This window comes from Pezoporus occidentalis, unplaced genomic scaffold (genome assembly GCF_034315485.1).
Source record: "Pezoporus occidentalis ecotype Australia unplaced genomic scaffold, CSIRO_AGI_Poc_V1 ctg27, whole genome shotgun sequence".
NCBI lineage: Eukaryota > Metazoa > Chordata > Aves > Psittaciformes > Psittacidae > Pezoporus > Pezoporus occidentalis.
In genome coordinates this window covers 330,253-344,907 of record NW_026914611.1, presented here as the reverse complement: position 1 = coordinate 344,907, position 14,655 = coordinate 330,253, and the positions used below count along the sequence as shown (strand labels likewise).

At 37.2% G+C, this 14,655-nt stretch overlaps 1 protein-coding gene across 1 annotated transcript; it reads left to right on the top strand.

The window, feature by feature from the left end:
• Positions 1-2,803: 2,803 nt before the first annotated feature.
• LOC134166680 (protein FAM240B-like) lies at positions 2,804-13,258 on the top strand. The gene is made up of 3 exons (XM_062624567.1): positions 2,804-2,886; positions 9,269-9,426; positions 10,801-13,258. The coding sequence occupies exons 2-3, from the start codon at positions 9,287-9,289 to the stop codon at positions 10,877-10,879; spliced, it is 219 nt and encodes a 72-aa protein (XP_062480551.1). The 5' UTR covers positions 2,804-2,886; positions 9,269-9,286; the 3' UTR covers positions 10,880-13,258.
• Positions 13,259-14,655: the final 1,397 nt, after the last annotated feature.

Genomic DNA, 14,655 nt, shown 5'->3' with positions numbered 1-14,655 from the left:
TTTTGAAGATGTTACTAAAGCTATTGTAACCTGTTCTGCTCCTGGACAAACGAGAAGAAAGTCCAGTGTTGACAAAAATCCCTCTTCACAACTTTCTGACTGTCACTGCATCAATCAAGAATGAGAAAATGTGAATACCAGATGCATGGTGAATAGAGAAGAAAGACAGCCCAACAATATGGTGCAATACCTGCTTTAAAAGCTCAGTGCTCTGGGTTTTATTTTCTCTAACATCAAAGAGAAAAGAAGCATGAGATATTTATTTAATTAACAAGTTCTTGAAGAATCACAGAATCATAGAATCACAGACTGATTTGGGTTGGAAGGGACCTTAGTTCCCATCTCCGTGCCATGGGCAGGGACACCTTTCACTAGATAAGGTTGCTCGAAGTCCCATCTACAACTTCTATGGACAACATATTCTAGTGTCTCACCACCCCCATCGTGAAGAGCTTCATCTTAATATCTAATCTAAATCTACCTTCTCTTGGTTTAAAACCATTCCACTTCTCTACCACTACTTGCCCTTAGAAAAAATCCCTCTCCAGCTTTCTTGTAGGCCCCTTCTGTATTGGAAGGTTGCTGCAAGGTCTTATATACATTTTATATGATGTCTTCTGCTTTCACATCCTTATCTTTAGCATCAGGTCTAAGAATACACACAGAGTGAAGGGGCCAAATGGACAAAATACAAGTAAAACATATCAGGATTACTTGTTTAAGTGTAAGAGCTGATTGCTACTTTTTATTTCCAACTCTAATAGCAACAGCACACAGCAGAACACAGAGGCTTAACTGCTGCAGAGAAGTAACATTTCAGCCCTTCCAAGAGTTTACACTTTTGTCAGTCATTTTACAGATTCTTCTGTGGTCCCTACTGATGATGTTAAGCATGTGTTTGCAAAAACTTTTACAAACTACAGATGAGTGCTGTCATACAAGCAGGTTAGGGTAAGGAGCTCTGAGGTTTGCTTATGAAGTAAACAAACGGCTTAAATAATTTTCACTATCTAAAAGCGTACTTGATCCCTACCCTCCTTTTGAGGGTAAACTACGTCTTTGCAGACACTTGTCATTTGTCTGTTTCTTCAGATATGGGTAGCCCAGCAGAGTACTATTTCTGCCAGGATTTCTGGATGCTGGTCATCAATTTATTGTCACATAAGATGCTACCATGAATTATGGATTGTTCATTGCAAATTCAGTCAGCATGTATCATACAAGATGTATCTAATCTACTGGAGATGATCAGAGCGTACGCAACGTCTATCACATTTTGATTGTGCTTTATACAGGGCATCTTATCTGCACAAATGCAGAAATACTAATGCACCAGAAATAAGTGTTCTGGTCTGATGGTCTGATGAAACCTGAACACTGAAGTGTCCTACTGAAATGAGATGTTTGTGAATGTCTAGGGTAGGTATTGCCTACATTGTAACATAAAAAAACAAAACTCTGATTTATTGTAAGTTTATCTAGATGTGTTTAGGGAGAAGTTACTCAAGCTCTGAGTCTAATGGCAAGGAAGCAAAAATATTGTTCTGCAGCACTGCGGTTGGTTAGCACTGCTGTACCAAGCTTGGGCACCAACCTATTTTTGTAATACTGTATTATTTTAATATTCACCCAGCGGATTACATTTGCTTGGGATTTTCAAAGTCAGAGAGAGTTTGACCTGATGTCCCAAAAATAGAGCAATCAACTTTACCTATGATACTTTTTTTTTCAGTGCATCTAGGATCAAAAGCTCTGAGACAAGGTTACCATTGTTATTATCGTACGCTTAGAGGGAAGAGTTGATTTTTGTGATTTCATAAGTTATGAGATGGAACAACATATTGAAGAAAGTTAACAACATTTTTAAAGAATTAAACAAACTGACCAGTATTTGGAAATTTTCCTTTACATGAAAAGGCTGCAGTTGTTAGATTTTGCTCAGGGATTTCTCCTGTAAAGATGACTGCAGAAAAAAATAAATACTTAAATTTAAACTACAGAAAGCAACCATTATATAGATGCTGCTTTTGCTACTTAAGGTCTGAAAAATTACAACAAAGGAAGGTTAAAATAATCAGCAATGGTATAAATACTACTTAAGCCAGCAGTCACATATGGTTTATTAGCAGTGTAGACGGATTTATTGAAAACTCAGATAAGCGCATACATCTGTCATCAATCAAACCTACAAAATATTTTCCTCAGAAAAGGAAATGTAACGATATAAGTGCTTATCTGTAATAGAGTTGTAACAACTCCAAATGGTAAAACTAGTGCTGGCTCAATGCATTTTGTCGTTTAATGTTAACCAAACAGACAATTCCTATGACGATTGCCTTGAAGAGAACAGAATGTGTTATAGGTCATAATCAAGCGCACATCCTTAGATCAACAGCTCCAAAGCACTGCATACTTCTGTAAGTCACCCTGTAATGCAAAACCAAGTGTGATTTGTCACACCATTTCAACCTCCATTAAAGCTAAGATAGCAGTGTGGAATTTTTCAAATTTCACAGGATAAATATTAAAATGGATAATACTAGCACATGTTTTAAAGAAAATTCTCAGTACTTGCCAAGTCATGCTCTCTGAGGTATCTGCCAGTGTAGGAGGGATGCATAATCTCAAGGGGACCTGTGTTTCATGGTCACCTCAGGCAGGGGGCTGCAAAGTTCATTAAATGATCTTATCTTGCTGCTGGTTCTGTTCAAAATAGCCTTGATATAATGAAGGACTTACGTTACCCTCACTTCAAATAAAAAGCACAAAGGGATGCATTTCATTACTGCCCTGTGACACTGGAGAAGCCAGGGCTGCAGTGGTCATATTCCTTTTTTGTTTGTGTCACACAGAGGATTTATTTGCAGGAAGAGTTCAACTGCAAAGGTAAGCAAGTATTTGGGGGGTTGTAGCAAGTTTTTCATAGTAGTGTCAACAAGAAATACATTTGTTCACTAACTTTAATACTCACTAAAGTCTATGCTAGGAAAGATGAGATTGTAAGGAAAATACCAGTGACAAGTGCCCAGTTTAGCAGCATTTTAAGGAAGCTGAGTAGCATTGATACAGAAAAAAAATATTTACGGGCAATTTCCATGCCACAACCCTGGATAAAACAGAAGGATATGTGGCTATATATTCTTAACTTATAGGCTAAGCAGTAGCCAAGGTTGCACACACACTCCTCTCACAAGCATTTTTTAACAGCTATCTGCTGCCAAGAGGCTTTTTAATTTGATGATAGACACCTTCACATGAATCAGGATTAGTTTCTTTTGCATGTTTTGTCAGAACTGGATGATCTGATGAAGAATATGAGCCTTTTGCAGGATTTATCTTCTTTGATCCTACACCATCAGGTCCTTCTGTACTCAAACATCAAACAAAACAAAACAAAATATGCTCAAGGTTCTAGAATAATTTATGCTATATACTTGATCTTCTGAATTCAGCAGTTCGTAGGATCAGGCTTCAAATGTACCTGGCAATGGAGAAAATCTAGTGATCAGAAACAGTATTTGATCATACAAGATAGGCAGCTGTTTTAAACATGCCTTAGATGTTGAAATTAAAAGCAAAAAAAGTTTGACGAATCTATGGAAAGCTGAGGGAAGGTATTTGGACATTCTGTGTTAGGTGATGCTTATGAATGCTTGTTTCCTTGATGCTCGCCTCTGTGCAACTACCACCACAGTCCTGTTTGTGTGCACTGCTGTCAGGATGTGTGGGAATGCAGGCAGCCACCACAGAGAGACAGGCGCAGGGAGTGGGAGAAGCTGAGGAGCAGAGGGGAGCTGAAAAGATGCTCCAGGAAAAGGTTGGTGATATCAGCATTGGCAGCTGGGGAGAAAAGCAGCCCCAGCAAGAAATGGAGTGAGAATTTACAGAGGGAGTAACAGACCTGGGGAAATCAGCTGGGAAAATGATTGAAAATAGAGGTGTCAGTCAGCCAAGTTAATCCAGAGGGCTGGCATGGGAGGTGAACAGGGCAGGAGGAGAAGCTCAGCAGACACGAAGGTGGAGAAGGAAAACCTGAAGTGACCTCCTGTGGAAACCCTTGGCTCTGGACTAAGGAAAGAGTCTCACCGAGAACTGCACAGTGACAGAGAGCAAGAAGCTAAACAAACAAACAGGCACAGGAGCAGAGCTAGGATAATAACAATTGAATGGATGACCTGGAGGGAAACTCAATTGTTGATTCCTCAAGCGTTTTGCTCAAAAGGTTTTAAGAATTTTAACCCTCAGCCAGAGGACTGCTGAGCCCTCTGGTACAGAAAAGCAAGGCAAAGAATCAGTTCCCTCCAGTTTGATAATTCAACTGTACTGGAGTCTGGTAGCCAGGGAAGAGTGAAAGCAGATAAAGAGAACTGAGGCCTAACAGATGAGGATGACAGAAGAAAACACCTGGAGTGTGTGGTGTTCAAAGTCATTGATACTGCCACTGTAGCAGTATGAGATTCAAAAACCACATAGTTGCTGCAAGCCTTGCCTTATTATGTTACTTCATCAAAAGGGTATGATATAATAGAATCATAGAATAATGGTTTGGGTTGAAAGGGACCTTAAATCCAACCTGGCTTTTTCATATGAGAAAAGGTCCAAATTTTGTAATAGCTCAAAGCATTTTAAGAACAGGTATTCTCGAGATTGGGAAAATAGACTCAGACCTATTAGCTTTTCACAGAAAAGCAATAATGACCTGTCAGAATTAGGGCCAAGATAAAATGGTTGAATAGAGGCTGCTGCATAGTGCCTGAGTGCAAACATTTTAGCTTGCATGTTAGAATTGATTAGCTAAATGCACACCTGTAACTCATGCACACAGGTAACTCTTACTAGTATTGTTCAGTCACATGTCAGAATGGTTGGCATTTTCATACACATAAAATTCCCATTGCATGGAAAAATCCCATTAATTTGACTGGAGTTATACCCAGACAACAGTTTCCTGACTGAGAATACATGAGGCTGCTCATGAGAGAAACAGCACTATGCAACTGCCACACAAACAGAAGCACACAGGAGATTCAATTAAAATGCTTTCTTCTGCCCAGAAAGGGTTTTACCTAGGGTCTAAAGACCTAAGTTAGACTTGAAACAGGTATGCTTCCCCAGCCAGGATCTCAAAGCAAACCTCATTAAGCCCTTTGAGATGTGAATTGCTGCTACCTGCAGAAGCAGAAGATAAATTATGTATTCAAGATGCAAGGGAAGAAATGGAAATCATGGTTGTGATTACTAGTCCAATTTTCTAAAATCAAAGCAGATTTCTCATTGTTTTAAAGTCGAACATCAACATTAGCATAAATAGCCTACTCTCCCATACATTATGCAATTTTTTTATTAATAAAATGCACTTATATAATAAGCACAGTCTCCAAGCAAGGTCCATGAAAATGTAGATGAATAAAATACTGTATTATTTCTAGGAAAATGCATAACACCCTGAAAACTTATTGTGCTATGCAAGAAGCATAAGAAGGTGGAAAAAATAGCTTTTCTGATGCATATAGGTGCTCTGTAAATTTTAAAAACCATTTAAAATAATAATTTTGTTCTACTACAGGAAAAAAAAGCCCTACACTTCTCCTTACATACCGTTTTGTATCTAAGAAGCTTGTGACTTCCAATTCTTTCCACGGAACATTATGTTTCTTGTCATGGTAATGTTTTTTCATACAATCAGTGAGTTCCAGCCTCAAACTATTGATTTTTTTTACTTACAAAAAGTCAAGATGTCACATCAAATTGATCTTACATTCCTCTTTTGTTCTGCAAACATAATTTTTCCAGAGATCCAGATAACAGTGCTAGTGTCACTGCTCCCCCACCTTTCTAAGACATCGTTTAACAAACAGTATAAATAACAAAATTTTAAAATCTAAAAATAATCATCTTCATCTTTTATAGGATAAAGCTTTCCTAGAGTTTACCCAGTTATTCTTTTCATTTGAGCAGCTACATTTGTTCACCAGCTTGCAAACAGGACTCTGTCAAAAATGATTACCAAAGAGGCTCACATTATTGTTGCCTTAAAGGACTGTCACTAGAGACTTAAATAAACCTACATTTAGTCCTAGCTGTTCAGTGTAGTTTAAGTCAGACCTAACTGCAAGATCTATAAAAGCATTATTACAATGACCTAAATGATTTAACAGTGTATTTTTGCCAAATTGTTGTATCATATATAGAGATTATTTGTTAAGGCTGCTTTGGAGGTTGCTTTCATTAAGTCTTTTCCACTATTCTCTTTCCATATTACATGATGTCCCTTTTGCTAACTACATTGAATGAGGTTTTTAGGCATGAAAGTAATGTGTACCCAGGTGATAACTGCTGGTGGAAAGCCACAATACAGGCATTTGTCCTGTTAACCTCTGAAAAAAAAAATGTAGTAGGAGGGGAAAATAAAGAGTTTCCGTTGCTGAGGGTTTAGTACGAAAAATCAATCTTAGGACAAGTGAAACACTGATAGATTAGGTTCAATATCTCTGATTTCTTACACAACCCTGAAGGCTTATGGCCAACAGTTCTGAGACGGATGGCAGAACAGAGGTGAATTCAAACACCTAGGCACATAATGCATAAAGGCAAAGCAAATTAGGTGTTTTTTTTTAGCAGAGTTATCATGCAGTTCCTATAATCAGCCCGTGAGCACACTCAAACAGACAGATTGAAATAAAAGGTAATTTAGGATAGGATGATTTTACAGTTCAGAAAAGCAAATGCTGACACATTGACACACATGTTTATCAAGGATATACAAGGATCAGTTAAATAATGATGCAGAAATTCTAAGTTAAGGTGCTTTGATACATATTTGACAGTTCTCCAGTATTAGGGGAAAACAAAATGAAGATTAAGGTTTGAGTAAGAGAAAATTCAACACCCATGTATCCATACATTAACACAAAATACAAGGCTTGGACAATGTTCTTGGTATGCCTGAGCAAGCACATAAAAACAAAATTTTACAGATAATAGAGAAAAGCACTAATTCCTACTCCCCCACCCAGAAAAACTACCTGAACTGTAATGTGTAGACTATACATCCTTAGTAATCTCAACAGTGTTCTAACATCCAGTGCCAGATGTGAGGTGAATAACAATGAAAACTAATTCCGAACTTCTCTTTCACTGTGTTTAAAGCTTTTTCTTTTTTTTTTTTTTTTTTTTGCTGTGGGGAGGGGTTTTGGAGAGGCACATCTGTTCTATACTTTTAAGCCAGCAACAAAAATATATGCGATCAAACCAGGAGGCAGAGTACTTAAAACTAGTAAAGGATAGGTGTACCATAAAAACATACACCTGGACTCAGTTATACCTCATGGCAATGAGTTCCACAGTTTTGCCTTATTCAGGAGAGATATTCACCCTCATATATATAGAAAAGATACATCTATAGTGTATTAAACAGGAATTCATAATTATTCTGAAGGTGGAAATTCTTATGCTTTGGGATTACTTCTGATCAAAGAAACCAAGAAACATTATTTCCTGGCAGTTTATTTTGGAGCCTCAGTGATATCTGGGAATTTTACTTGCTGCTCTTCAGAAATAGTATTATTCTTAGAGATTAACTCTTGGAGAGGAAATTCCACTACATGGCTAAAATTTAGGTGACTAAAAAACACCTAGATGGCTGTCACTGTGTATTTTTCATATATTTCTAGATCTGTTACACAAAAATTAAAAAAAGGTAGTAACTGCTACCTGGGAGAAGAAATGTGGGTTGGCATTAATATATATTTGGATATTTATAGAATACATATATTTTATAGAAACACATATTCTTATTAAGAAAACTTTTGCCAAAGAATTATCCTGTAGCACAGCTGTAGGTGTTCAGCAGTACTTGCAATTCACATTACAGACTGATGCAAACACTTATACATCCACCTATAATTTGCTCAGAACCTGAAAAAAAATGCTCAGTAATTTTTATTTTTATTTTTTTTCCTGCAAAAATCATGCTTAAATACTGGGCTTCTGTCATTTGGCCATAAGATGTATGGAGATTTTTATAGAGAGCCGCAGGAGAGTCACAGGGAAATCTCAGCAAGAAAGGGACCTTTTCCAAAGGCCTGTCTTTGCTTTCTGTTCATAGAGTATTCATAATATGTCTCACAGTTTTTCACAGAACAGCCAAATCTCTAAATTAAATTTTCTAAAGATTACCAATTCCCAATTTTGCTTTTCTTACAATGCCTGGCAGGGGAATGGCAGCAGTTTCTTCAAGCTCTTCCAAGCTAGCCTTGAGGGGCTTGTTTGCTAGCTCTCTATGGCTCTGATTAAAATAAATTACAAATAATTGCCATGAATTCAAACAATGCATGAGAGAGTTCTAAATACATTTAAAAAAAAAAGTTCTGCAAAATATTATAATGGCATATTCATGCAAAACTACACAGCAATTTGGAAGGCAACATAGATATACTCATTCCATATTTAATGAAGTTTTGAAAGTAATGATTGACTTTCTGGTTGTAATGTGGGATACAGGTGCTTGACTGTTAGCCTATGACTGTCATCCTGAGACAGATAGATTTCTAGGATAAAATTCACTCCAAGATTTATTTTTATGGTGACATTAAATGAAGGGGGGGAGTACAGAATTGTCACAGATATTCAAATATATTCAATGAATTTGCTCTGTTTTGAAAATTGCAGAAAAGGGAGAAATATTTAATAAGCAAATTGACTTTTGCAAATCAACATCTTATAAAATTATGTACGTACTTTTATACACAAAAAATTTCTCCAATCCTGAATAATGTTAAGGTAAGATAAAAATTAACAGCAAATCACCAGGGCTCTTCTTCCCTGTTTTAATCTATAATGGTCACTTTATCGTATTATGGTCATTAAAACAGTGCGAAAAATCCCACTAGATCTGGCAGTTTTTGTATTTCCTTCCGATTTATGAGTACGGTAAAAAGTATCTTAATCATCAAACTAGAGAATACAACAGAACTGCCCTGTAATGTGTGCTTAAAGGTTGTAGGCAGGTGGAAGTGAGATATATTTGAGGTCAATTAGCAAGAATTTAGATCACTGAAGACAGCATATTCTCAAGTGCCATAACTAGGAATGAAAAGCTGAAATAGTGAGTCATGCCCACTGTTATCCTGATGCTTCAAAAGAAGACAAATACAAACCCAAAACCAAACTGTGTGACCCCCATGCTGTGAAAATCCAAAACAGCAAGAGTGTGCTTTAGCCATGAAAACAGACAAGGAACCAATAACTTGTTATATGTTTTTTTCAGATTTCTCCTTTAGAGAAAATGAATAGCCAATACGTACGTCATGAAGTGAGAGGATGTGAAACTAGTGACCTGAGGAACTTCTGGGAAAAGACTATTGAACAACAAACTCGGTATCTGCAGATTGAAAAAGAACGTCAGCAAAGAAGTGCTCTAACAAAGTGGGTAGTTTGCATCCAGAAATATTGAGTTTGCACTGTAATTCTTTTTTAAAGAAAAGTGATACCTATATTTAAGTCATGCAATGAAAGCTGAAAATATTTTTCTTAGATTTTTAGAAAATAATGTGTCTTCCCCAATTGACATGCTAATCCTAACATGTCTAAGATATGGTTTAGAGAATAAGATAATGATTAATAAGAGAATAATTCACTCTTATTCCACTCTTATTCTTAAATGGATCTGAAGTGTAGAACTTTCTGAAGTTACCAGGACAATATCTAGCAGTGCAGGTTTGTCTTGAACACCAAGACTTATGTTCACAGCATACGTAGCACAGATGTATACCTGTCCCACCTTCTTTCTCTATAGCCTTGTTTTCACAAGAACATAGTTTGAATTCATTATCTTGATTTTGAATAAGGTAAATCCAGAATAAAGCAGACAGTTTAAGTGTACTGACTGGCCAAGGCAATTGTGATCCATAGCTGTATTTACGTCAATCATTTATATTTACTTTAATCAGCCACAATGAGGAAGATCAGTCCTCAGCAAGGCCAGTAGTTTTACTTCACATGAAGTCTCCATAAGTTGTAGGCTCTTGCAAATATGGGTATTTTGGTTTGAGATCATTCAATGAGTAAACATTTTTTATTTTTCAAAATCTCCCTCATACCTCTCTTTAATATTGATGCTTCAAGATATAAGAGCAAGGGTGGCCTTGCATGAATAACACTGGATGAAAGAACACTGGAATTAATGTCTAGTATGTTTTATCCATTTATGTCTAGCACGTTTTATCCATTCGTAACTAACATGATCTTTGTGTCTTGACTGAGTCCTCAATTGTGAAATTCTGTCTTTTCTATTTGAGGCAGTCTTTCTGTGGCACCTAGATATTAAGATAAAAAAACACTCCAAAATACACAAAGTGCCATCTATCACCTAAAGCTGTGCACTATGGGTCTAGCAGAATTTTCAACACACACAGCGTTTCCAAGCCACTCGGTGCTCAGTAGCCTCTATGCAGCACTCTTTTTAAGGCACTTCTGAGGAGGAGGCGGCTGGGGAGATGTCGGGTGATGCCACCCAGCAGGTGGCAGCAGGCAATCTCCAGTGCAGGTGACAAGTCACTCCAGCATACACAGGCACTTGAGGGCATGGTGAAGATGAACCACAGATCTCAGGTGAGCCATCATCGGGGTTTAAGAACTGGTCCTCAAGTGCTATCCAGCCAAGCACTCTAAAGGGGCAGGTCAGCCTGCATGACAACTGGGAATAAGCACCAAAGCACACCACCAGTGGGAAACATGAAGGGTATTAACCTGTTCCCTGTAAAACTGTCTGGGCAAGCTAATCCATGTTTCTGTCCTTAGGCTCAGAAATGAATGGATGGAGAGGATGGAAAAGAGAATAAAGATGTTGAGGACCCAACCTGAAGACACATCCAATTGAAGACCCCACATTCATTACATGTTTGAGGAAAAAAAGGGAATTTTTTCATAGGAAAGCATGATGGTGCGATGCAAAAGCTAAAATCAGTTTTACTCTGTGGCTTACATGAGCTATAATTAATTAGCTGTCATTGTTAGAAGTTTCATTTGTAACATGTCTGATGTGGCTTTTAAGATTATGCATCCATCCCTTCATTTGACAGAGACTGAAGTACTCTGAAATCCTCTGTATTAGTACTCCGAAGACTAATAAATCATGGTTTGCTGAGCAGTAGATGCTTGGAAAAAGAATTTAGTTACACAGTTAGGGCTCAGCAGAGGCATTTCCTCAACATTTTATGTTTCTGCATAGACTAATCATAACCTTATGAAGTTATTTTCTTTTAAAATTGTTTAATGAATAGTTCAGGGCTTTGTTTTGGTGTGGTTCGTTTTTAACACTGCAGAGCCCAGTTCAGACTAAGAAAGAGGGGACATGCGCAAAGGATGGCACCATATCCCACATCACTAATGGAGACAAGCCTGGTGGGAGTTACAGATCCTAGCTGCCATATAAAGTCTGTAAAGATATTAATATGTACCCTGACAAATAGGCTCTGTGAGACACCAAAAAGAATTGTTCAATCAGTTAACCACATTAGCTAACTTAAGACACTTTATCAGTAAAGACAAAACAACTTGGCATTTTAAGGCTGCTTCTTGTACCTGACCTGGCTTGTCTAGAGCTGTACTGACAATCTGTTTCACAGAGCAGCCTGATGTATTTTCACAGGTGTCTGTCATAAGTGACAAGCACACTTTTTCCTCTAACACTTTTTTTCCCCTCTAAGAACCAGTAGATATTCCTTGACAACCAGTACCTTCAGAAACATGGCAGGCTTCCTCTCCCACATTTGCCATTAGTCAAAAATGTCTGTAGTTCCTTTCTTTCCTAACACCTCCTTAGGAAATGTGGCATTTCCTCCAACAGTATCAAAGCATTTCAATAGGCAGGTGAAATAAAATTGCTTCATTTGTAGGGTGACTGCTTTGTTGCCACCAGAATGCTTGGGGTAATGTACTGCAAAATGAGAGGTTTAGAGCATGCTAAAAATCTCTTCACTCAATTGCGTAAACTTTTAGTCCCTTTCTATAAGACCGTTTCGCTACTTCTCTGATAATTCGTACAGTTTCAGAGTAAAGAATTTGTTATTTGCCAGTGGACCCAGAAGACAACAGCAGAAGGGCTTGGCGTTGTAAAATATTTTGAAAATCTGTTCTTTTTAAAGCAAAACAAAACTTTGAAATGCTATTTTTTCTTTCTTTACCAATCACCTTTTAAATCAACTTTTGTATCCCCCAACGTCAAACCAAAACTGTTATGAGAATTTAAACATGTAAATAATGTTTGAGAAACCTGAGAAATCCATTACAGTCTGAAAAAAAGAGATGACCTTGGAACATGTACTTAAAAATCAAGACACCAAGCAGGAATGTTACCAAATTTGAGAGCAGAGTTTGCCTGGCAGCTGAAAAAAGCTGCAAAATTCATATTCTTCAGTTGAGTTTTTTTCTTAAGCAATTTATAAAGTATCATCAATGGGGAATGTGCAGCGTAATAATATCATTACAATATAGCTATGTTTTAATAAACTGTCACCAAGTATCTACACAATATTAGGGTTTAGTAAAAGATTTCTTTGAAAATGACAGTTCACAGACTTCAATTCTCCCATCACCTTCTGTGCCTTGTTTTTACTGTAACCCTACCCAAACTCCATTGTGATTGATTTTTATACCATTTTTAGCTGAAATTAGAATTTGAAGTAAGCCAAAGGAACCAATTTACATCCCCTCATTCATGTGTAAGTGACCGCATAAGGTGCAGAACAGAGGGAATCAGAGTTGGTATATTTAAAAAATTAAAAAGGTGCCCCTCACCTTTTGCATCTCACCCAGTTGAGATCCTTCTTTTCTCATAACGTAAGTCATACTGAGGAAAATACAAGAAAAGGCAGGGAAAGACATGCCAGGAAGTGACTCCCATTTGAGTCCCTTGTTGCACATCTGATACGGTTATATAATTTAAAAGTGCTTTAGAATAGGTCCCTATCAAGCTAGAACACCCCAAAATAATACCTTTAAAATTATAGAAAAGGAAATTATTTTTTACAGTCTTCATCTATTCCAACCCAAGGCCAAGAGAAGTACGGAAAACGTATATCCAGAATTAAACCACTTCTCTTCTGAGAACTGCAATTTCACCTTTAGTGTCTAGATGAATTATTTCAGGCTCAGGTTCCACAGAATTAAATTCAGGACTTCGGGCCATTTGATCTTTATTATCTAAATGCTAGCAACATGTTTTCATACAAATGCCACTACTTTTGCAGGAGTAATCTACGCACAAGTTTTGTAAGCTACCACAAAAAAAAAAAACAACAAAACGATAATAATAAAAAAAAAAACATATCCAGAGAAATAATATAATCTAGAGTCAATCAGCAAAAATAAAAAAGTGTAATAGCATTAAAATTCAAATCTAAATGTCAAGAAACAATATTAATCAAAAGCTGGAGCAAACTCCAAAATGAAAAGGGTTCTGGCAATTCAAAAACAGAAAAATAGAAATCTTTAATTTACCTTGAAGGTCACAAGAGAAATTAAAAGGAGGGGGGAAAAAAAAATAAAAAGAAAAACCAAAAACCAACACAAAAGTAAACTGCAATTTCTCTGAGACTCAGAAATGAGCCCTAATATTATAAAAATGAGCAGAAAAACCTGACTGTAGGACTGGGCAACTCATCAGCTGCTAACTGATAAAATCAGCTAGGTATTTTAAAGTCATGGTTAGAGATGATGCTGAGATGCTTTTTAGCCTATTTTTCACCAATATGCAGTGTCAGAGAAGTGCAGTACTCAGTTAAATGGGTTAAACTTAGTAACGGTAATGTTTATAAAATAGCTTCTTGAAAAAACAATTTCTCTTAATTTTTTCTATCCATATTTTCACATTACTTTTGAGTGTAACAGCAAGAGATTTTGAGTTATGCCAATCTAATTTTATTAGCTTTGTAATTAAAATGCAGTAGATACTCGCTTATCTTCCTAGCTGTCCTTATTTTATCATTCCTTTGCCTCATCCTGACACTAAGTAGCAAGAAAATGCATGTTGCCTTCTCATTAGGAATGCTGGTACAGAATTTTACTAAAAAGCTTGTAGCAGTGACAAAAGTCAAATGTAGTAAAGTTTTACTGTCCTTTGAAGCAACTAAGTCACACTCTTGACTGAAGCCCTTTTAAGTAGTATTTATGGAAAGTATGCTGTGTGTTGGCACAAGAGTGACAGATACTCCATTTTAGCTGTATTAATGATCCTTCTAGTGTATGGATAAGGGCTGACAGCTGTGAAGAATGATTCTGTCAGTAACTTAACAGACTTCTTAGCAGTTTAGCCTGAACTGAGACGGCTTAAATACAGTTGTTTGCTTGGTAGTCCTTCCTGACCAATATCCTTCCCTAACCAAGATGCTCCTTTCTGGGGCTCCCAAATTAAGGGGCAAATAAGCATAACTCAGCCACTGTGGCAAGGTTTTGAATTCAAACTGATGCAAGTCAGGCAAAAGACAAGTCATCTTTCTGGTAAGATGGTAGAGACAAATCAGGAGATGTTTTAGCTGTGCCAGGCTGCAGGTCCACATCCGTGCTAAAGGAGAGTTTCTACAGTGAAGCCTGTCCTGTAGCCTAGTGCAGGGTCACAGACTGTCGTCATTGTAGCACCCATACTGCACAAGAACT

Excerpts from the sequence above, each read along its gene's own strand:
- LOC134166680 (XM_062624567.1), top strand. The coding sequence starts at position 9,287 with ATGAATAGCCAATACGTACGTCATGAAGTGAGAGGATGTGAAACTAGT. Across the intron at positions 9,427-10,800 it reads CAAAGAAGTGCTCTAACAAA|GCTCAGAAATGAATGGATGG; the intron begins GTGGGTAGTTTG and ends TTCTGTCCTTAG.